Raw genomic sequence first — 24,160 nt, forward strand, 5'->3', positions numbered from 1 at the left:
GTAACAGTTTTATATTAGTTTTAAATGAAGGATGAGATTACATGCAGAGCGTGTGTGTGTGTGTGTGTGTGTGTGTGCATTTATAAAATAAAATATTTGTCTTAATCCTATTGAACTTACTAGTTATGTTTGCATAAGAGTTTAAGTTAATAATCCAATGGCATTTGTAAGACTTACTTCATTTTTGTTTTGAATCGGGTGTTTTATTTACTTGTCAAATGTATATAGCTGCTCATTTTCCGTACAGGTGACTCAGGATCAGGGGTGGGTTTCTACCAGTTCTAACCTCTCCTATAGAAGAGGTTGCACAAATCTACAGTGCTGTTTAGAACCGGTTCCAGCTCCCTCCCCCCGCCCGTCTGCACATCATCAAGATGAAGAGCGAGAGGAGGAATTCTGGGAGTTGAAGTCCACAAGTCTTAAAGCTGTCAAGTTTGAACGCCCCTGGGGTTTTTTTTCTAAAGGGTTAGGGGTGCAAGGGTCTTGTAACTTGACAGCTTTAAGACTTGCGTGCCTCAAATGCCAGAGTTTCTGAGCCAACATTTTGGTTGCTAAGCACGCCCACCCAGTCACATGACTGCCAAGCCACTCCCACTCAGTCACATGGCTGGCAAGCCACTCCCACAAACCAGGCCACACCTACAGAAGAGATTCTAAAAAAATTTGAAGCCCACCACTGCTCAGGATACAACATACGACAAAATAAGAATGTTATTGTTTTGTTCTGTTTAGTGGTTTAGCATGCTGAGTGAATCAATCAAACCCATTCATTTAGCTTATGAGGCTGGGTGCACCCAGGAAAAGGTAGATGGCACATCACAACAGATGTGAAAAGAGCAGACTTTGACTGAGTGGTTGTGAGCAGTATCTTGGCTTCTGGTGCTTTGATTGTAATCACTGTCTTGACTTTTTGCCCCCTTCATAAACAAGGAAGAGGCAGGGGAAAAACAACAGGCAGGAACAGAGAAGGGAGGCAGGCTTTATCCCAAAACTGCTTAATCTTTTGGTTGGCCACGGAGGTGAAATTAAAACATGACTAGACTGGGTTCCATCCATGCTTTTCATCTAGTCCAACTTTTTTCCTCTCTTATTTTATTGATAGGGGTTCCAGGTGCTGGAGCAGGAGTTCCAGGAGCAGGGTACTACCCAGGTAAGAATTAGCTAAGATGCTGAGCTTGTCCATCAGAAAGGTCAGCAGTTCGGCAGTTTGAATCCCTACCGTCATGTAATGGAGTGAGCTCCCGTTACTTGTCCCAGCTTCTGCCAATCTAGCAGTTCGAAAGCATGTAAAAATGCAAGTAGAACAATAGGGATCACCTTTGGTGGGAAGGTAACAGCCTGGGTGTGCCTTCAGCATTAAATCATACTGGCCACATGACCACCGAGACATCTTCGGATAGCGCTAGCTCTTTGGCTTTGAAACGGAGAGTCAGGAACATCTAGCGCATGTGTGCAAGGGGAACCTTTATTTTTAACTAAGTGTTAGAAATGCCATGATTGTGCAACATTGGTGATGCACTGTGAGTGCCTGTTCACAATACCAATTTCAATCAAACTCAAACATTGAGCTAGAAAAGAAGCAGCCAGGGAGAAGACCATTATTTATTCATTCGCTGATTTATTCTGCATAATGACGTTATTTGTTGTGAGGTGAAATGGAATATTTGGAGTTTTTAATTCCCTGTGAATTTTCGGAGTATAAGACATATAGGAGTATAAGATGCACCAAGATTTTGAAGAGGCAAATTTTTTTTAAAAAGGTTTTGCATTCTGCAGACCTCCCAAAAATGGCCTGTTCACGAAAACAGGCCTGTTTTGTTTTTTTTTCAAAAAAGGGCATGAATATCCTTTAGGAGACTTGTAGAGTGCTCTTGGGGGGTGGGGTGGCAAAAATGAGCAAAAAATAGCCCATTTTTTTGCGAAAACAGGCCCATTTTTTGTCAAAAAAGGGCATGCATAGCTTTTAGGACAGTGTTTCTCAACCTTGGCGACTTTAAGTCCTGTGGACTTCAACTCACTGTTTTAGGAGGCTTATAGAGTGCTCCTGGGGGCTGGGGGAGGCAAAATTGAGCAAAAATCACCCCGTTTTTCGCTCATTTCTGCCCTTCCCAGCCCCCAGGAGCACTCTGGAGGCCTCCTAAAGGCTATGCATGGCCATTTTGGTGAAGGTGGTGGGATTTTGGGAGGCAAAAAATGCTTTATTTAGTGTATAAGACACACTCAGATTTTCAGCCTCTTTTGTGAAGGAAAAAGATGCATCTTATACTCTGAAAAGTACGGTATTTTTCTTAGTTTTCCACTACAAGAAAATGGGATGGGAATGTTAGAGTAGTATATTTTTATATGTTGCAGGAGATTGCAGAACAAATCATAATATCTCAGGCATTTTCTGATATTATAAAAAAAAATCACATAGCTCAATGTGGGGACTGGTGTTTCAGAGGGCACCATCTATCCTCTTGATCAATGAAAATTTATAGCCTTCTGGTGTGTGGACTTCAGCTCCCAGAATTCTTTTTTTTTTTTTTAAGTTTTATTGGTGCATTTTTTCCATTAAAAACAAAAAATCCCATAACTATCTGAACAGCGTGTTGTCTGTGCATAATTAATTTTAAGTAAAGGTACAACAATAACCATAATCATACTAGTAATCTTAATAAACATATCAATATTAATCATAAAATAGTAAAACAATTAGTTTATCCATCTTGCAATATTTTCGATAGATTTTTATTATCTCTTTGAATCCTTTTTAAATTCTAACCTGTTAACCATTGGTAAAATGTATCCCATGTTTAAAAAAATTTCTATTTCTTCCTTTTCTTTTATCTTAAGTGTCAATCTCCCAGAATTCTTAAGCCAGCATCACTGGTTAGGGAATTCTGGGAGTTGAAGTACATGCATATGAATATTGCCAAGGTTGAGAAACACTGATCTAGATGGATCCACTTTAAATAATGGCATCTTGTAATGTTTCAAGGATGCCTTTTTCCATATCTGCCTTAGAATATAGGGGATATTCCTTAGATAGATTCAAATCTTCACTTTGCACCAAATATGCATTTATAAAATAGGCTCATAACAATGTTGGTATTTCACATGGGGTGGAGGTGGGGGATCTCTCGTGATCTTCTATCCAGACAGATTCTGCCTTCTTATTTCTTCACTTTGGAGAGTTTGATAAGATCACAGGGGAACACTAAAAAAAATGTAAATCACTGTGTGATCTTATCTTGCTTTCATTGGCAATTCGTTTGCACTTATCGTTTTATCCAAAAACCATCTGCAAGCTCATTTCCCTTCCTTGCCTTAGTTATTGCCCTATTGTGCTGTTTCTTTTCTTCACAAAATTAAGGATGTTATTAATGGATAAATAAATCTATGTATGCCCAATTTCTTTAAAAAAGCATTTTTCAGAATGCTTTGTCAAATTCCCTTAAGTGGGAAGTGCACAATACAGATATGAACATACTTGGCTCAGAACTCCTACTTGTGGGGGAAAAACAACTAATATAATATCATGGTTGGGGCTAGTGTTTTATATGCTTTATTGAAATGACTAAGAATTGTTTAAAATCCTTGCTTTCTGCAGGAACAGCTGGCATCGGAGGCCTAGGGGGCCATGGCGGCACAGGTAAGCCTCTAACGGAGTAGAACAAGATTCCTTGCGGGGTTTGCTTATAAAATAATGCTATTTTGAAAAATAATACATACAGTGGAGCAAATGAACATCTCTTCTTCCTCTCTGATAATGCTAGAATTTGGTGGTATCCGGTTCAGTGGTTCGAATCCCTAGTGCTATGTAACGGAGTGAGCTCCCATTACTGTCCCAGCTTCTGCCAACCTAGCAGTTTGAAAGCATGGTGGGAAGGTAACAGCATTCTGTGCGCCTTCGGCATTTAGTTATACCGGCCACATGACCAAGGAGACGTCTTCGGACAGCGCTGGCTCTTTGGCTTTGAAACGGAGATGAGCACTGCCCCCTAGAGTAGGGAATGAGTAGCACATATCTGTGAGGGCAACCTTTACCTTTTAAGAAATGCAAAGGAAAATATATAAAGGGGGGGGAAAACTCCTGATGGTGAAATCTATAAACAGGGAACAACCTAGGGTGGCATTTCCAAAAAGCTGCAAAAGTCAACAGTTACCTAGTTGGCTCATAAGAAATCTGGTTGGAAATGAGCCAATTTGGTCTAGTGGTTAAGGCACCAAGCTAGAAAGCAGGAGGCTGTGAGTTCTAGTCCTGCTTTAAGTACGAAAGCCAACGAGGTGACCTTGGGTCAAGCATTCTCTCTCAGGCCAACCCACCTCACAGGGATGGTGTGGATAAAATAAGAGGAGCAAGGAGTATTGTGTATGTTCTCTGCCTTGAGTTACTTCTAAAAAATAATAGTCAAGGAAAATAAATAAATACATGAATAAATAAGACTGTCATGAAGTTCACTGATCCAGACTTCTATGTGAAGAGTTTGCACCACTTCTGAATCACTGCCATACTTCTGTGGTGTTCAACCTCAGCTGCCACAACCATCTAAAAGGTCCTATAAGAGGAATGGTAGTTTTCCTGCTTTGCATCTCACCTCAGTAACCTGAGGAAAAGGAGGAGTGAAATTGCCAGATTCCTTTGTGTACAGTACTGTAAACACAAGGGTGGTGAGAGAATCAGAGGTGGGTTCCTACCAGTTCAGACCGGTTCGGCTGAACCAGTAGTAACTTGGAGGCCTGGATCACTGGAACTGGCAGTGACCCGGGCCTGCCACATCCCGGAACTGGTTTTCTTGGCGGCACCATGGGTGCCACCATCTTTTTTTTGCCTTCTGCGCATGTGCAGAGCAATTTTTGCTGCACTGCGCATGCACGCAAAGCACACAAAGAGTGTGAGGCATGCAAAGCATGTGCGCGCATGCAGCACGTCCCTGAGCAAACCAGCAGTAGCGGCAGCGGGAACCCACCCCTGGACAAAATCTAAGGATCCAAGGCAACTCTGGCAGAGAAGTAGTTTTGGCTCTTTTTTTTTCATTGTGAACTTGGCAGTCACAGTTACAGATATTTTTTTAAGTTGGCTTTTGAAGAAATGGGGAGTGGAAATATAGTATTATGGAAATACTCCCAGGCAAAGTTTCTCAGCCTAATCTATTTTCCAGAGTTGCAGGTGGTCCCTGGAATAGACAAACATTGTTTAGAAAAGGAATTGCATTCATATATTGCATGTCCACGCATGCTTCTATGCTGGAGAAGAAAGTTTGTCACTGGGGTAATGGCTGCTATCTCAGCATTCGTTCTGCTGCACTGCTGAGATAAGGCCAGCAGAGATACTGACTTTCCAGAAAGGTGTGCATCCTGAGGAACCCACCATAAAGTCCTTGGTCTTCAAGAAGGGACTGAGAAAAATTGCTTCTTTTTTGATGTTCTTCCACAGGAGCTGGCACTGGAGGTGGACTTGGAGGAACAGGTGAGCCATTGTCTCAACTAATTAGGCTTCATTCAACCTCGCAGGTTGTTCAACCTGCATCTAGCCAACCGTAGTTGAACTCAAATAGCTATGGTAAGCAGAAATCAACAGAGCTGTAGACTAGATCAGGAAGTTTAAGGGTTTAAGGGTTTATTAAACTTGTATGCCGCCCTATTCCGAAAGGGACTCAGTTGAAAGCCTATTCTAAAAAAAGACAAAAACAAATTAATTCCATACTGTTGCAAGAAAAAAGACACAGACATGAAGTCAACAGGAGCCAAACCCACTATGAAAGAATTTTTTACCTATCTTCACAATCTGTAAGTCTATTGTGATTACAACTTCCATAATTTCCAGCTTCTGTGGAATCTAGTAGGTTCTTCTCCTTCAACAGTCTATTAAAAGAAACCCAATATTGTGGGGAATAGATTCATTTTGTATAAAATTCTACTGATATAACACAAACAGCATTTAAATATACTGTATATAATATATTCTGTATATGTACACATTATATTGTATTATATTACCTACACAGTTTCCATAACTTTTAATTCGATGAAATGGTATAGGGCAAAATGTTTTCAACCAAAGTACCTCAAATAACTAACAGAAAGTGTCCAGGACCTGAGTCCCATGATTGCCATGGAATTGAAATTTGGACAAATTTTATAAAACAGAATGACACAGAAATTATAATACAAAAGGCCATAAAACATCTTCTTGCCAATGTATGACTAAGCTATGCAGTTCCACCTGGGCTACCTTCAAGGTAGATACATCTTTGAAGATCTCCTTGAATTTAAAAAAAAACTTTTCAAGCACACTAGAAGCTTTGCCATTATTGAGGACTCTGGTAAGGAAATATCTCCGAGACGCTGACCCTATGGGTCACAGCTTGGGTTTATTCAGTAAACCACAACTCAATAACCCAGTGTTTCCCAACCTTGGCAATCTGAAGATGTCCGGACTTCAAGTTGAAGTCCGGACATCTTCAGATTGCCAAGGTTGGGAAACACTGCAATAACCCATAGTTTAGATAAGGAGTGCCAACTCAACTGGGGCTTCCTAGTTAACAATTGACACACACAATTGTTCCCATCAAAAATGAATGGTGCTTTTTTTTTTTTTTACAGGTGGCCTATATCCAGGAGGTGTCTATCCTGCTGGATCTGCCGCTGCAGCCGCTGCAGCCTATAAAGCCGCCGCTAAAGCTGGTAAGTCGAAGTTGCTGTTCCCCGTTGACCTCATGTTCAGTATTCTGATTCCATTTTGTCTTGCCACAGACCAGACTTGGGCAAAAATCATGGATGAAGTCAGGGGTGGCCTTCAAAATTTTTAGCAAGGGGTTCTCTGCCCGGTTGCTGGGTGGGCGTGGCCATGGTGAACGTGGCCTAGTCGGGCTCCTGCTCCACAGTGGGGAGGTTTTGCCCTCCCCAGGCTCCAGAGGCTTTCCTTGAGCCTCCAGGGGGGGCAAAAACAGCCTCCCCTGGCCAGGGGTGGGTTCCAGCTGCTGCTACTGCCAGTTTGCTCAGGGACGCGACATGCTATGCGTGCATGCGCAGTACTGGGGAAAATGCTTATGCGCAGAAGCAAAAAAAAAAGATGGCGGCAATTTTGGCGCCGTCGAGAGAACCAGTTTGGGGGTGTGGCAGGCCGAGTTACTACCTACTTGGCCGAACTGGTCTGAACCAGTAGAAACCCACTTCTGCCTCAGACTCTGGAGGCCCTCTGAAGGCTGGAAATGGGTCCATTTCCAGCCTTCCCGAACTTCCAATAGGCCCATTTTTAGCCCTCCCCAAGCCTCCACCCACACCTTTCACTTACCTGCATCCAAAATGGGCTGCATGGGGACTCCTGGGAGGGGAAGCCTGGGCGGGGCCTGCCAGGAGTGGGATTTGGGGATTCTCCGAACTGGACAGAGTCTTAGCTAGAGGTTCTCGCGAACCCCTGCGAACCCAGCAAAGGTCTATTCAATTCCTCTTTACCTTTCTTGGCTTTCTTGGTATTGGATGCCAAGTCCTACATCACTCTCTTGTTCTTATAAGGTCATTTTTTAACCTTTCTTTTCCCCATCTTGGTTTATAGATGGTAACTCTTAGTGGTTCCTGATATAATTAATTCTCAACTTAACGAACAGAAGGTACTTACAACTTGGTTCCAAACTTCCCCCTTGTGGTCACTTAAACACATTTTGGGTGTGTTTATGGCCACTGCGCTTATAGCCACTTACCAAAACCTGTGGTTTTGCCGAAGACTAGACTGCTTGCAGTTTTTAGCAAAAACTCTCCTTGGGGGACCAATGGGTTTGCTTAACATTCGTAGGGTTCACTGAGCAACTGCCACAAAAATGATTGCAAAATTGGCTCCATTCATATGATGACCCACTTTATGAATGTCTTGAACTGTATTGGGCAGACTCCATTATAGTCACATGTTAAGGACTACATGAACAGAAGCCATTGCATTGTATTTCCTGCCCTTAGAGCAGGGGTGTCAAACTCCATTTCATTGAGGGCTGCATCAGGGTTGTGTTTAACCTCAGGGGACCGGAGTGGGCGTGGGCAGGGTGGGCATGGCCAGCTTGACGTCCCTCGTGTTGAGGGTGCCTATGGGAGCCCATTTTCAGCCAGCGAAAATGGGCTCCCAAGCTCTGTTTTCAGCTGTGACAGCCTCCTGGAACCCTCTGCCACCAAAGCCGGAGCTCGGTAGGGCCAAGTGCAGCCCCCCCTGAGCTCTGTTTTTACTGGCAGAGGCACTGTGGGCCAATACTTCACTGTTTTCAGGGTGGCCCTGCGGGCCAGCTCTAAATGAATGGTGTTGTCCCAACTCCAACTCCTCCTCCTTCTCCTCCTCCTCTGCTTCTGCTTCTTCAGATGATCATGTATAATAAAAAAAAAACCTAACCCAAACCAAAGAAACAAGGGGGAGGGGAATAGAAGATGCCGTACAAGAAAAACTTGGGAAAATTGTCTCTTAAAATACAACAAATGATCTCTTCTTCCTATTTCCCACTTCTTATCTATAAATAAATCCATAAAAACCTCATCATTTCATTTCTGATGCCAGCAAAATTCCATTAAAGGTTAACAGAGATACAGCTTATCTATTTTAGCCTCGATCAAATAAACCAATTTTATATTCCTCCCTTTTACTTCTAACGATCTTAAATCCCTTCAAATAATGGCCTAGAACTTGATTTTTCGTGTTTTCTTTATCCCTTCTTACGAAACTTTTCTTTGTCTTTGTGTGAGTGGGCAAACAGTGAGAAGAGTACTCCTGTGGGAGCAGCAAATTCTATTTTGTGTCATCCTAAATATTTTTTTTATTTTTGATATATTTATATTTTATTTATTCATATTTCCTATTTCTAAACCATATCACCCTCTTAGATATAAGAAGTCTAGATAGAAGGGAATCATTAACTTCATCCCAACACCAACCTAGTCCTCAAATCTCCATAAGTGTGTATTTTATCATCTTCAGGACTTGGTGTACCTGGTGGTGGCTTAGGCGGACAACCTGGAGGTGGCACAGGTGGACTACCTGGAGGTGGCATAGGCGGACTACCTGGAGGTGGAGGTGGAGGCCTACCTGGAGGTGGCTTTGGTGGACTACCTGGAGGTGGAGGTGGAGGTCTACCTGGAGGTGGTGGGGGCGGATTACCTGGTAGGTCTATTAACCTGGAATGATTATCTTTTCAACCTTTCTGCACCCACAAATCTTAGCTCTGAACAAGAACGGTTGTCCAGTAAGTCCAATGTCAACTCCTTCCAATCACATGATTCAAACTAGGAGAAAGTTGGAGGTACCTTCTCTTGACTTTGCTTATCAAGTTACAGAAGCTGTTTATGGTGGAGTGGAAACCATGAAACCAAAATTCTCCACTAGAGCTCCATTCCCCCACATACGGTACTTGCCTTGGTCATTGGGCAAGGAGAGGAAGTGGTATTGTGTGCGTCATGACACCACAGTGGAAATACTGTAATGTAAAATGTCTACTTGCATTATTTTGGGTCATTGTGCAATGGCATTGTGGTGGTTTCCACCAGATGTAAAGTTGGTCACTGAATTTCTCATTTTTTATACTGTTGTGGGGAAAATGACCATTTAAATAAAGAACCTTTCCACAATAGAACAATACATTAAGTTATATAATCAAAAAGTCTGGGTTCACAAAACACGCTAAATCACCAAAGACCCTACAAAAGTAGACACTATCTAAGCCAGTGTTTCTCAACCTAGGCAACTTGAAGATGTCCGGACTTCAACTCCCAGAATTCCCCAGCCAGCATTCGCTGGCTGGGGAATTCTGGGAGTTGAAGTCCCGACATCTTCAAGTTGCCAAGGCTGAGAAACACTGATCTAAGCTACCATTAGGGCATAAAGTGACTTGGTTAAGCATGCTACTTGAAGCTACCTTTTATGTGTACATAACCATGATACCCTGGAAACGCCATCTATCTCCAATTACTTCTTCTTCTTTTAAATGAACTACTGTAATTGGAGACGGGTGGCTTTTCTGTGGTATCAATTGGATTGATGTTAAGTGCTAACTCCTCTGAAATTTCTCATCTGTCGAATAGACAGAAGACATATGGCATATTAGCATCACCAACTTGATGATGTTAATATGCCATGTTTAGAGAGCTTTAAAAAAAAAAAGGATTTCAGAAATCTAATAATCAGTGATTGCAGATGATGGCAATCTTCATATCACATTCCAGAATTCTTCCCGTGCATCTCAGCCTACCAACCTTGCATTTGCTCAGTTGGGAATTGGCAGGTGGCCAAGCACAAAGTTGTTTAATAAGTTTATGCAAATTGCAGTATTTTTTTTATTTATTGTAAACTCATCTTAAGAGTTTAATAATAAAAGAACAATAGCATTGGGGGTCGTTCAACATTGGAATTGGTTAGTGGGTTAACCGAGAAGCGTATTAATTTGTCCTTTTGTGCTGCTTGCCTTTAGTGTTGTATTTAATGTTTTTAATATTTTAATGTTTATGATTTTTAACCGTAAGCCACCCAGAGTGACTTTTCAGAATGACATGGGCAGTATATAAATTTAATAAAGAAACAAAATGAAATAAAGTTGCTCATTAAATACCCATTGAAATCATGGCCTGTTAAATTCTGCTCCATAGCCCGTCATGTTTTAACTTGTTTAGGCCAAAATAAATCAATCCTTTCTAACTAACCCTTGAAATACTTTTCCTGATTTTGACTTGCATAATCTCACAAAGACTGCATGATCCAACAGAAAGCACCTTTGCACTGCTACTTAACAACATTTCCTTTTTGCATCTGGAGTTGTTGGGTGGGGGGGGGGGGTTGGACCACAGCAAAAAAAAGAAGACAAATATGTATGCTGGACCTGAGGCTTTTGCACTGTATCAACTACTGGTCTCTTTTGCTCCCACAGGTGCTGGTGGTGGAGTCAAGCCTGGGAAAATCCCTGGTAGGTCAGCAGTTGCTCCAAGAAACTTCAGCTCAAATAAGGATGAGTGCTCTGAATTTTAATAACACGTTAATTAGCTGGGAGAGTAAGTGGGCTATGAAAACTGAAGGCATAACGTGGGGTTCCTCTTTTGCTGTCTGATTTATAGGATTAGGTGGCTAATCACAGCGGAATCTAGGCCCACAGCGGAGTCTAGATGAACAACGTTTTGTCTTTCATTTATAACATTACTTCCACTCCATGTCCATCTGGGAAACTAATAGTCTTTTCAAACAAATAGAAGAACCTAACATTGTCATAAAAATAGCAGAATACCGGTACTGTATACCAAAGACAAATTCCTTGTGTGTCCAATCACACTTGGCCAATAAAGAATTCTATTCTATTCTATTCTATTCTATTCTATTCTATTCTAGTGCTTTGGTGTAAACAATACATTTGCTTTAGGGATAATATCATTACTTACCTATTTTTTCTACATCTGTGGGTTTGTTTGGCAACAAACAGTCTTTTTTCCCATCAAAAATAGTCAAAAGGGGCCAAAAGGACCCAATTCTAAATAGAACAGCAATCAACAATCTTCAGTGGATGAGAAACAACCCCATTGAATAGTATGAACTGACTAGTTCATATGGTATTTAAGAATATTTGGTTAAAAGGTGGCCTTAATCAGTTTTGTGGGCCTTATTCCTACCTAAGTAGCTACATATTTAACCTGCCCACTGAATTAATCCATTTTTTAAGTTTGCAACCAGAAACCAGCTAAACAGACTGGGCTCATGGTACATATCAGGGCACAGTAAAATTACTCAGCCATTAACTGACTTGATTAAGAGTATTGTGCAATTTAATCTTCTGCCCAATGCAAGCAAGTCTTGAGTGGCTTGAGTTTTAGGGCCTCTGGTTCTGTTGGTTTTCCATGTTTACTTCTACATGGGATTGCACTTCTCCCAATAGAACTGGAACGCAATCTGGAAATCAACTGGATCTCCTGCTTGAAGAGCAGATAACAACCTTGGGGAGAGGAGGTTTTGTACAACTTTATTTGTGTGTCAGTTGTAGCTTTCCTGGGATAGGAGGCCCTGATCATAATTACTTTTACAGTTATCTCCAAAGTGAATTAGCACAACGCAAATGTTTCAGAATGCAGCAATGTGAACTGCTACGAGTATGTTTTGGTATATTCATGCTATGCCTCTACTCCACAATCTGTATTGACTCCCAGGGTGTTTTTGGATGAGTTCAAGGCGCTGATTGTCACCTATAGCTCCCTTCAGGACAAGGAACCAGGTTACTGTCTTTGCAAGACTACCTTCCCCCACTATTTCTACCCATCACATTTAATCCAAGAGGAATCAATTTGGCTCCCCTCAATTAAAGAATGGGATCTGTTCTATTGCAATGCTGGCCTTTCGGAAAGTGCTGAAGATCTAGAGGTGCTTTGGGGCATGGGGGGTCAGGCAGGCTGATGGCTTCTGAGACGTCATTGGGTATAATTGGGTTTGTTCTCAGTGATCATTAGATGTTTTTACATTTTTTGCTGTTATTGTTCATCTATACAAGTTGACTGGATAGATAGATAGATAGATGATAGATAGATAGATAGATAGATAGATGATAGATAGATAGATAGATAGATAGATAGATAGATAGATAGATAGATAGATAGATAGATAGATAAATTTAACATCAGTCATTGTTGATTTGATGCTCTCCAGGTGCGTTTAATTTTGCAGAATTCCAAAGTAGCATAAACACTTGAGAATTCTGGAAATTGAAGTCCCTGCACAAACATTGATTGGCATAAATGGTCTTGCCTTGCTATCTTAGTGAGAAATAGAGGCACTAGCTAATGGATAATTTAAAGAGGAAATGCCTATTGAGACTAAACTGCTTTAGGACTTACTTGGAAGGTTTATAATTCTGTACACAGGTAAACAAAAATGAAAGTGTTGAAGAAAGGAAGCTAAAATCAATTCAGCAGGTGTTTTCGACTGGGTAGAAACTACCGGTAGTTGACCTAGTGACTCTGAACCTCACCTAGTTAAAATTCTTGCCCAGAGCTTTTTAACTCACAAACTCTCTTAGCATTACCCAAGAAGTTTGCTACAGTCTTCTTCTGGGATGTTATTTCAGCTTCCCAAGGCAATGTCCCAAATTAGCAGGTGGTTCTCGATCCAAGTAAAGTATTAACCAAACCAAGGCTGATCTTGCTTAGCTTCTAAGATCAGTTTTGTACTGCCATCTGCTGAGACCATTAAATTGACTCCAAGAACGAGTGAGATAATTTTTCTAGTTAAGGCATTTGAACCAACTATAATTCCCCAGTCGGTGAAAGTCATGGAAGGAAGAATGGCAGCATCTATCTTCTATGTTTGACAGGTGTTGGAATTCCAGGAGTCTTCCCTGGAGGCGTACTTCCTGGCACAGGTGAGTTTGGCCTGCATAAAGGCCATCCCTCCCACCTTTCAGCAACATGATGTTGATTGCATAGGTGCAAATTTAGCACATTTCAAGGAACCAAAAGATAATGATGGAGCACTTGCAATTTAGCATGTGAGATAAAAAGACTCAAATTTTCTGACAGTTAGAACAATTAATCAGTGGAATGACTTGCCTCCAGAACAGTGGTGGGTTTCCAATTTTTTTTCGTGACCCGTCAAAAGCGCGGAGGACAAAATCGCACTCGACGAAAGCGCGCATGTGACGTCATCACAGCGCAACGAAAAAAATTAAAAATTTAAATAAAATTAAAATTAAAGCAAGCCGATTCACATAAAGGTAAGGGTTAGGGTTAGGGTTAGGTTAAGGGTTAGGGTTAGGGTTAGAGCGTTAGCGTTAGGTTTAGCGTTAGGTTAAGGGTTAGCATTAGGTTTAGCGTTACGTTAACGGTTAGGTTTAGGGTTAGATTTAGGGTTAGGTTAAGGGTTAGGTTTAGGGTTAGGTTTAGGGTTAGGTTTGGGGGGGTTAGGGTAAGGTTTTAGCTTTATTTTTACATTTTTCGATCACACCGCGATGTTTTCGTCGCGCTGTGATGACGTCAAATGCGCGCTTTCGTCGAGCGCGATTTTGTCCTCCGCGATTTTGTGGTGGAACCTTTTTTTTACTACAGGTTCGCTCATGCACGCATGCACACTTATTTGTGTGCGCTCAACTCTTCTGCGCATGTGCAGAAGCGTCTGGGTGGGTGGATGGAACCTCCCTTCGCTGTTACTACCAATTCACCTGATCCAGGCTGAACCGGGAGCAACCCACCTCTGCTCCAGAAGTTATTAATTCTCCAACTCTGGAGGATTTTAAGGCTGAACAGCCATTTGTCTGAAATGGTATAGGTGCTCCTGCTTGAGCTGGGGGTTGGACTAGAAGATCTCCAAGGTCCCTTCCAACTCTGTTATTTTGTTATTCTGTTAAACTAAAACTTTAAACCTTTCCATATATGTCAGGATACCGCTATCCAGGTCTAGGAGTCTTGCCAGGAGTGGCATCTGGAACAGGTGTCAAACAGAAAGTCCCAGGTAAGTGGCATTTCCACCCCAAAAGCTATTGTTTATAGCAAGGTTTTGTTAGGATCTTAATAATTCACTGATTCTCAAACATTTTGGTCTCAGGGCCCCTTTACGGTCTTAAAATTGATTGAGGACTCCGAAGAGCTTTGGTTTATGTGGATTGTATCTCTTGATGTTTACCGTATTAGAAAATAAAACGGAAGAGTTGTAAAATATTTATTCATTTGACTTGACACTGGGTTCCCTAGACCATACTTTAAGAACTGCCCTTCTAATTCACACTGTGATTTATTTACCTCTGTCTCTGTGTGTGCGTGGATTGCGTGTGCTTCAATGTATGTGCATGTGCACAGACGCACGTGTGAGAGTGCAAAATAATACCTGCAAATACCTTCAGTCTCAGTATTGATATCTGAAAAGAACTTGAATCTCAGGGGAGCTTATTATCCAAAAGCAATCACATTACGAGGTGGCGCAGTGGTTAGAATGCAGTACTGCAGGCCACTTCAGCTGACTGCTAGCTGCAGTTCAGCGGTTCAAATCTCACCGGCTCAAGGTTCACTCAGCCTTCCATCCTTCCGAGGTGGGTAAAATGAGGACCCGGATTGTTGTTGGGGGCAATATGCTGACTCTGTAAACCGCTTAGAGAGGGCTGAAAGCCCTATGAAGCGGTATATAAGTCTAACTGCTATTGCTATTGCTATCCTTATTTAATGACCACACGGATGAATGTTGAGCCTTATGACAGTCCTGAATGAGTAGTAGTTACGACTGATCATTGCACTTACATTGGCTGCAGACCCAGCTTGCAGTTATGATGTTGCAACACCCCACTATCATCTGATCTCCATTTGCAACCTTCTTTGCTGTGGCCGCCTAACAAAATCAACGAGGAAAGAGGGGTAGAGAGGGTGGGAGAGAGGACGGGAGGGAGGGTGAGATGGAAGGGAGGGAATGTATTGGGAGAGAGGAGTGATAGAGGGGGAGGGGAAGTAGGGTAGAGGGGAATGTTGGAGGGAAGAAGGAAAGTTGGAGGGGGGCGAAAGAAAGGGTGTATGGTGGGTCGAAGTGGTATATTGGGTTTGTATTTTGGGGGGTATTGTTGACAAGAGGGAGGGCTGTGTTTATTGTTCAATGTTATATGCCCCGGTTATGCACGGTATATATGTGACTGTACGAAATGAAATGAAAATAAAACATATTTACACATTAAAATCAACGAGGAAAGTGACAGGAGGTCACAAGGGGCAACCACACAATGACCTTGCTTAATGAGCACATCGCTGAGTGACAGAAATTTCTTCCCAATTGTCATTGTTAATCCAAGACTACAGTACCTGTATATGTAGAATGAATAGGAAAAATATCACATGGCTTGAAATCCTTTATAACTCAGGTAGGTTTTGAAATATCCTATGGTCTAGCTACAGTACTAGGTGTGTCCCCCCCCCCTCCTTTTCTCTTGGCATATTCATACTGCTATGTCCATATCAGAAGCAATTTCTAACATTTGCTTTCCTCTTCTCCTCTTTCAGGAGCTGGAGGTGGAGCCTTTGCTGGAATCCCTGGTAGGTTGGATGCTTAAAAAAAAAGAAAGAAAGAAAGGGGGACTGCATTTGTGCATGCCTCACATACAGTACATCACCTGCTTCCAGGGTAGGTGAGGAAGAGACAGGTCTATCCTGGCTACAAAGTGCAGTAAGAAAATCTATTAGGTCACTGTTAGTTTGCGACCTTTCCCTTCTCAGACCTCCTCTTGATGTTACAGGACTTGGAGGAATTGGAGGTGGACAGCAACCAGGCCTACCTCTGGGTTATCCCATCAAGGCACCGAAACTCCCAGGTGATTCTTAATCCAGAATTTAACAAATTTCTTATCACATCCCTGAAATATTTGTCCAAATTATCTATATATACTGACTATATTGGAAGGAGATCCCTCCCTTCCTCCCCACCCCGTGTTTCTCTCTCAGTTTAAATATGATTGCAAGCTGCGGTGGGATTCACTTACCTTCCTTACCAGTTCACAAATGTGCTCGCACGCACCACATTCTGCACATGCGCACTGCGCAGAAGGTCACACATTATGTCAGGGCAGGTGGGCAGAGCCTCCAGCAGCTGCTGCTAACGGTTCGCCCGAATCAGAGAGAACCGACTAAATGCCACCTCTGATTGCAAGCCAAAAATAAAGTTTGTTGTGTGAAACAATTGTGGCTTGTCAGTTATAAGTTTGCCCTAGCATAGTGGGCAACTCTGAGAAGTGCGGACTTCAACATCTCAAATTCCCCAGCCAGCCATGGCTGATTGTGGGATTCTGGAAGTTGAAGTCCACAGTTTTAGAATTGCAAGGTTGAGAAACACTCCTAGCAGTCCACAAAAACTGTATTTTATCCTAAATGGATCAGTGGTCTGTTTCCGTAACTACCAGCTTCCTTTGGGCATGTTCTGATCAAACGGTTCTCTTTCCAGGTAGTTATTATGGAAATCCTTATGGTGCTGGCAAGCTGACTTTCGGTGAGTCCTCTTGACATATCTTTCATTCTATAAATCCTTTGCTCAGTGGTTGTACAGCCTGGGGTTTGATAGAAATGGGCACAGCTTGAGGCCTTAAATGAACTAAATTATCAACTGGATTCCAGATTGCACAAATCTGTCTTGTGTGCTGATTATGTCCTTTCCTGGACCAGGAGGCCTTGCTCATAGTCACTCACACTTTGGTCACTTCCAATTTGGAGTACTGCAACATGCTATATATGGGTCTATCCATGAAGTCCACCCAGAAAACTGGTCCAGGCATGAAATCCTCTTATTTTCACTACCGGTTCAGAACTTGGAGCACGCATACGCTTGCTTGCTTCGCTCGCACATGGAACTTTTGCGCATGCGCAGAACCTTCTGGGTTGATGACGTCTGGGGGGGGTGGGCGGACGGGAGGAGCTTCCCATCGCCGCCACTACTGGTTTGCCCGAACCAAGGTGAACCAACAGAATATCACCTCTGAACTGGTCCAGAATGCAGCAACATATACTGTGTTGAGTGTCCCTAGTTTCACTCATTACACCCCTGTTGCGGGAGCTGTGCTGGGTCCCAGTTTTTTTCAGGATGCAGTTTAAGATGTTGGTTATTACTTTTTAAAGCCCCACATGGTGTGGGACCAGGTTATTTGCAGAACTGCCTCTCTCTGAGGATATGTGTCCATCCCAACAGAGCTGATGTGGTGGACATACTCCAGTTCTCTTGTATTAAACATTGCCATCTTATGGGACCTAGGAAATGTGCCTTTTCCATTGCTGCCTCTGCCTTAAGAACTGGTGGGCTTCCAGCAGGGGTGAAATTCAGGGAACCAGCAAATTCCACCTCTGGCTGGCCCCAGAGTGGGCTGGGAATGGAGATTTTGCAATATCCTTCTCCCAAGAGAGGGGAGGGAATGGGGATTTTGCAGTATCCTTCCCCTGCCACACCCACCAAGCCACACCCACAGAACTGGTAGTAAAAAAAATTGCATTTCACCACTGACCCCCTAGCCTTTCAGGGAGCCTTAAAACCTAATTCTTCCCCCCAGGAAGGGGCATTGAAACAGGGTGAGGTCAAGATGGGGCAATAATGTGCGTACATCGGTTCTTTTTTCTGGTTCTGTTTTTATTACCATTAATTTGTTAGTTTTATATATTGTGTTATCAGTTGTAAGCCTCCCAGGGCTGTTTTTAAAATGGGCAGCTATATAACCGTTTTAAATAAGGAATGAATAATGGACGAGGTGAGTGAATCATTTGAAAGGAAGGTTTGTGGCATCGGGCTTCACAGTAAGCCTGAAAATGTGAGCAAGTCTTCCTTACTGATTCCTGTCATTTGGTTTGAATCTCGTTTTAAGTCTCATGGCTTTGATTGGACTTGTGGTTTTGGATAGGAAGCCAAATTGAAAGTTATTTGCAAATCTTCTGAGCCTGCTGCCTATAGAATGACAAGCATAAGAGTGGAGTGAAATTGGATCTAGTTCCATAATTAGATGTAGAACAGCTTTTCCCCCATCCCGTACATTCCATCTGATTTGGGATTATAGACGTCTAATACTTACGGAAAGCACTGGCTTGGAGAAGCTTTAGAAGTATGAGGAATTAAGAGATCTCTGTCTCTCTAAATCTAAAACACAAGAGGGATGAGTTAAAGGAAATGTAATCCCGCATACCAACACAGGGAGTCCTCAGGGTATGACCACAACTGAGCCTGAAATTTATGTTGCTAAGAAAAACATTTGTTAAGTGAGTTTGCCCCCATTTTACGACTTTTCTCGCCACAGTTGTTAGGCGACTCGTCGCATTTGTTAAGTTAGTGACACGGTTGTTAAGTGAATCTCGATTCCCCCTTGACTTGGCTTGTTCGAAGATCACAAAAGCTGATCACATGACTCTGGGACACTCATGGTTGGCATCCTTCAGTCTCAAAAGACTATGGTATCGTTCTCTGGAAAGAGGTCCTAATGCAGCATCTGGTACGGCTAAAAAGGCCAATTCGGGAGTGGCAATCCCTTCCACACTGAGGGCAGATACATTCTGTCCCCTGCCCACCCCCAAATTTCGCTGGTTCCGGGACTGCCTCTTTGCCTCAGCCTGCCGAACAAGCGTCTCTTTGAATTGGAGAAGGCCACACTGCGTCTTAAGTCTCCAAGGCTGAACGATACTAGGTCAAGGTTCCCCAGCTGTTTATGTCCCTTCCCAAGGCCTTTCGTCATAAATGCAAACTACTTGCCAAGCATCTGAATTTTGATCAGGTGACCATGGGGATGTTGCAACGGTCGCACAGGTGAAAAACGGTCATGCGTCACTTTTTTCAGTGCTGTTGTAACTTTGAACAGTCACTCAATGAAGTGTTGTAAGTTGAAGACTGTGTCACCTCCATCTTCCCCGAGTCTTTACGCCACCGAGGGTCGGGTCCGTGCTGGGGCTCAGGACCCCAAACAGCACCCCAAAGCTGGTGAAGTATTTTAATAGAGATTTGGGTTGATGTCCCAGATGTGCCAACATGGCTCTCTTAATAAATTGAAACTTTGAGCAATACTTTGCCTTGGATTTTGATTTACTTTTGGATGCTATTTGGACAGACTACTTGTATTCCATGGCCAATAAAGAGAATAATAGGATGCCAGTAAAAAGCTTACCTTATTACAATGCTGCATTTTATTTAAAGCATGTATGGGACTATTTCTCTCCAATACTAAGGTCCTGGGTGTTGATTGGGAGGCGGGGGGTGACCTGCTTGAAGAGCAGAGGGAGGTGCTTTTACCAAGAAGAGCCCCAATGACTTCTTTTTCCTCCAATTTTCTTTATGTTTTGTATGAGGCCAAAATATGAATACCTGTTCTCATGCAGATTGTGTCTCCTCTATGTGGTTTTAGGCGGGGCAGGTGGTGCCTATGCTGGAGGACTTGGAGGAAAACCTGGCTATCCAACGGGTACAGGTAAATGTCTTTGTGTGTTTGGCTGAAGGTCAGACAAGAGTGTTAGCAAAGCCCTTCCTGTCTTCAGGTCTTGCAACTCAGGGCAAATTTGGCATTTTGACACAGTGAGAGAATGCCAGGGGTTTGGGGAGCCTGTGGCTTCCCAGGTTTTGCTGAATGAGAGTGTTTTCCACCTTATCTGTAAAGGAATTTAAAGATGACCTTGGAAAGTATGAAACAATAGTTAAGGATGGACTTGGTGAAGCAATTTCACAGTCAAGAGATTGAAGCCAGCAGGAGAAAAAAATTCAGATGACTCTGTCTTGATTTTGTTTATCAGAAGACACAGGACAGAGAGGAACTGAGCAGTCCTTGGTCCTCTCTAAGCTTGATTGTTTTCTTACAGATGCTTCATTGCCAAACTAGTGATGCATCAGTGCTAGTAGGAAGGGTGGTTTGCTCTCATTTTACATCCTACTGACAGGGCACCAGACAGGGAAAGCCGCTAGAATATAAAATGAAAGCAAAACCCTCCACAAAGTTCTTCTTCTTTCTTCTGCAGGTGTAGGAGCTCAGGCCGCTGCTGCTAAGGCAGCCGCAAAATATGGTAAGTAACAAGCCAAAAAGAACCACCAGCATTTTTGCAGCACGTGCTCTAAATTCACCCTGCAGGATTTCCAGGTTGAATAAATACCGTATTTTTCAGAGTATAAGACATACCAGAGTATAAGACACACCAAGATTTTGAAGAGGCAATTAAAAAAAAAAGTTTTTGCACTTTGCAGACCTCCTAAAAACAGCCCTGTTTTTCGCTCATTTATCCCCTCCCCAGCCCCCAGGAGCACTCTGGAAGCCTTCTAAAGGCTATGCACGGCCATTTTTGCAAAGGGAGTGGGGTTTCAGGAGGCCAAAAATGCTGTATTCAGTGTATAAGATGCACTCAGATTTTCACCGATTTTTTTGAGGGAAAAAGGTGCGTTCTTGTACTCCGAAAAATATTTAATGTTTTAGAACCTACGCAGCCGCTGCGGTCTCCAGGGCTCCTAATCATAATGGTTAAATTACAACTTTAAAAAAAAAACATGGCTAAATCTCAAATATCTGGAGGTGATCCCATGAAATCTCGTGAGACTTTAGCATTTTAAAATTATCTTTATTTTTTATTCTTGTGTGTTCTTACTTTCTTGAACCCACAATATCATACAAGAAGATCCACTACTAAACAGGTCACTGCACTTCCATCACCTAAAGGATATTTGCTCTAATTATTATTTTTGGGGGAACAAAGTGACTTAACAGTACTTTCTTATCTATGGAACCAATTTCATTGTATACATGATGTACAATGACAATAAAGGCCATACTACTATAGAAAAGGAGATGTTGCTTCTAAGGAATTCAATCCTGCAGAGAACCTTTTTTTCCCAGACTTTGAGAGCCACAGTAACTCAAGGTTGGGGATGGATTATGCTGGGATTAGAAATATTTGCCCTCCCTTCTGCTGGGAGTCAAAGTACAAGGAACCTTGCCCAATATGCATCCTTACTTTTCTCTCACAAGCTGCTGGACTTTTGCCTGGAGCAGGCGCTGGACTTTTGCCTGGAGCCGGGGGCGCCCTTGGCGGAGGAGGGTTGTTCCCTGGTGTTGCTGGAGGAGGACTAGGTAATTTCCTGTTTTATTGGAACGATACATCAAATCTGCCTTGCTGGATCACTGCCTGAGAATGAGGGCAGTTCATTATGGGCTACCATGATGTCAATAGCAATAGCACTTAGACTTATATACCATTTTGCCGTGCTTTACAGCCCTCTCTAAGCGGTTTACAGAGTCAGCCTATTGCCCCCAGCAATCTGGCTCCTCGTTTAATCCACCTCAGAAGGACGGAAGGCTGAGTCAACCGTGAGCCTGGTGAGATTTGAACTGCCAAATTGCAGTCAGCCGGCAGTCGGCAGAAGTAGCCTGCAGTACTGCACTCCAACCACTGGGCCACTGTGGCTCATAAAATTAAGATGAATAAAATTAAGATCTATATAGCCTCTAACTACCAGAGGCCTATTCACTCCTAGATATTATAAGTCAGTTACGGAGAAGATGGCCGTGTCCAACTTTCATTATCCTTGGCACCTTGGCTGCCTCAGCAAAATTGGAGGGCCATTGCTTCTCTTTCCCCACCTAAAAAAGTAGAGGGCATCTGAACTAATCTAGTCATTAGGAGCTATAGTCACCTTGCTTTGAAGTTCCATCACAGAAGTAAATAGGCCCAGCTATATACTTGGAAGTTCAGAGCTCAGCAGAAAAACCCCGCACTCATAAACCTTGTGGGGGTTGAATCACGTGTGACTGAACGTGGGCACTCCTGAGACCCAAGATGATGTGATCAATGATTAGTGAAGCAGGTATTATAACTGAAACATAATGGAGATGTAGGAAGCACGTGATAGGAGTAGGCCAGGCCTAGCACCTAGCTAGCTGCATCCTGCTAGGAGGGAAGTCCAAAATAATGTTTTGTGTCTTTGTGTCCCTGGGAGAGAAGCTAAATGGAGGTGACTGCAGATTATCAAAGAGGAGGTGAAGTGATAAAGAGGGGGACATATTAAATGTTAGCTCTCCCTCTGCATCCTATGACCCTTATGGTCAGTAGTGTATCAGGGGTGGGTTTCAACCGGTTCGCGGCAGTCCCCGCGAACCGGTTGGTCGGCGAACCCGGAAGTAAGTAACTTCCGGGAACGGCGAAGGGCCCACACACCCGCCCGCGTTCCTTACCCGGTTTTGACGAGTTCTGCGCTTCCACGCATGTGCAGGACGCATACAGCGCCTGCGTGATCCTCCAGGAGCATCTGGAGCATCGCACAGACGCTAGTATGCATGCGTGCACTGCGCGCATGCACGAGGACGCCACCGGCCCCGTTCCAACTGAACCGGTTGGAATGGGGCGAGAAACCCACCCCTGTAGTGGTATGGAGTACTGAAGAGCCTATATCATTTGGATTGGAGGTCCAACAAGACTTTGGGTACCTCTCCGTTTATATGGCTATGGGAAGATAAGCAGACTTAAGACTCATTTAGTCCAATTAAATGTGCTCCCCCACAACCATGCTACTTCAGCCATCACAGCCACGACTGTCTGAAATCCACTCCTCCTTGACCCAGATGTGGTAGGAATGTCTGTTCTTATTAACATCAGCACCTCGAAGGTAATAAGACAAGTATACTTCTCTCCTCTTTTTCTTTCCTTCAGGTGCCGGCGGAGCAGGAGTAGCGGCAGCAGTAGCTGCCAAAGTAGCAGCCAAAGCAGCAGCTTACGGTGAGTTGGTTCGTCTTCTTTAGATGAGCTTGAACTAGAACTGGAACCAAAGACGAAGTAAATTAACGAGGATAAAGAATGTACGGACTGAATTAAATAAGGCACCAAGAATCTTTTGTGGAATAACTTAGAATTGGCAGAGACAAAGTTCTCCTTTGCTTTGAGTTTAATTTTGACTATCCATGTTGTTTTCTTGGAAACAGGATGGAACAGGATTTTTTCTTTATTTATTTTTCACATTCCTGAGCAGGCCATCTCCTTTTTACCTCCTAGCCTAATCTTCAACTTTGGGATTTCCTTGTGCTAGGCCAGGGGTGTCAAACTCAAGGCCCACAGGCCGGATCCGCTCCGCAGGGTGCTTAGATCTGGCCCGTGGTGCTGCCCTGGAAACAGTGAAGGACCAGCCTACGGTGCCTCTGCCAGATAAAACACAGCTCGGGAGGTTTGCACGCAGCCCTTCCAGGCTCCGTTTTTGGTCGCGACGGCCTCCTGCCACCCTCTGCCAGTGAAAACAGAGTCATCTACGTTATTTCTACTGTGGGCCGAATCCTATTTGAGATTGGCTGAGGTCAACCAAATGCTGCCATCTGCTTTAACAAAAACTGGCAGAAATGTGCCGCTTGGGCAGAGGAAATACGGGGAGGTGCCTGATTCTTTTATGCCTGTTACTGGTCCTTTGTAGTCTTTTAACCTGATGCTCTGTGAATTGATTGTAACAAACATGCCTCCGTGGAGGAGATGAGATGACAAATGGAGGAACTAGGCACAGAAAGAAGGAAATCTTCTTCCACCTTCAGCCCTTGCTTCTTCCTCAAAAATGTATCGCTGTTCTCCTTTTTAAGACACTGGAGAAACCATGTTAACTCTTCCAAACTTTCTATTTAGACTTAACATCTAGCTAATCTCTCTTTTTCTCTCGGAGGGATTTGATATGATTGTTGGGTTTGGGTTACAAATTTTGCTCTTGTCCGTATGGGACCAGGATGATGGTTGCTTCTTGTGT

At 43.1% G+C, this 24,160-nt stretch overlaps 1 protein-coding gene and 1 long non-coding RNA gene across 2 annotated transcripts in view; both read left to right on the top strand.

Annotated features, from left to right (window-relative positions):
* Positions 1-3,636, top strand: part of LOC148044876 (uncharacterized) — a 48,110-nt gene extending 44,474 nt beyond the window's left edge. The window contains exons 2-3 of the long non-coding RNA XR_015697121.1: positions 1,103-1,150; positions 3,593-3,636. This is a non-coding gene — a long non-coding RNA (uncharacterized LOC148044876). The remainder of the gene's footprint in view (positions 1-1,102; positions 1,151-3,592) is intronic.
* A 1,153-nt stretch (positions 3,637-4,789) lies between these two features.
* Positions 4,790-24,160, top strand: part of ELN (elastin) — a 56,359-nt gene continuing 36,988 nt past the window's right edge. Inside the window, exons 1-14 of the mRNA XM_087717982.1 lie at positions 4,790-4,793; positions 5,420-5,452; positions 6,589-6,669; positions 8,939-9,121; positions 10,878-10,913; positions 13,296-13,343; positions 14,357-14,428; positions 15,955-15,987; positions 16,188-16,262; positions 16,889-16,933; positions 19,812-19,874; positions 20,416-20,460; positions 21,414-21,515; positions 23,092-23,157. Of these exons, the coding sequence (XP_087574108.1) occupies positions 4,790-4,793; positions 5,420-5,452; positions 6,589-6,669; positions 8,939-9,121; positions 10,878-10,913; positions 13,296-13,343; positions 14,357-14,428; positions 15,955-15,987; positions 16,188-16,262; positions 16,889-16,933; positions 19,812-19,874; positions 20,416-20,460; positions 21,414-21,515; positions 23,092-23,157 (886 nt within the window). The remainder of the gene's footprint in view (positions 4,794-5,419; positions 5,453-6,588; positions 6,670-8,938; positions 9,122-10,877; positions 10,914-13,295; positions 13,344-14,356; positions 14,429-15,954; positions 15,988-16,187; positions 16,263-16,888; positions 16,934-19,811; positions 19,875-20,415; positions 20,461-21,413; positions 21,516-23,091; positions 23,158-24,160) is intronic.

The sequence above is a fragment of the Thamnophis sirtalis genome, unplaced genomic scaffold, assembly GCF_051295495.1.
Source record: "Thamnophis sirtalis isolate CommonGarterSnake01/CBP01778 unplaced genomic scaffold, rThaSir2_p1.2 scaffold_6, whole genome shotgun sequence".
Taxonomy (NCBI): Eukaryota; Metazoa; Chordata; class Lepidosauria; order Squamata; family Natricidae; genus Thamnophis; species Thamnophis sirtalis.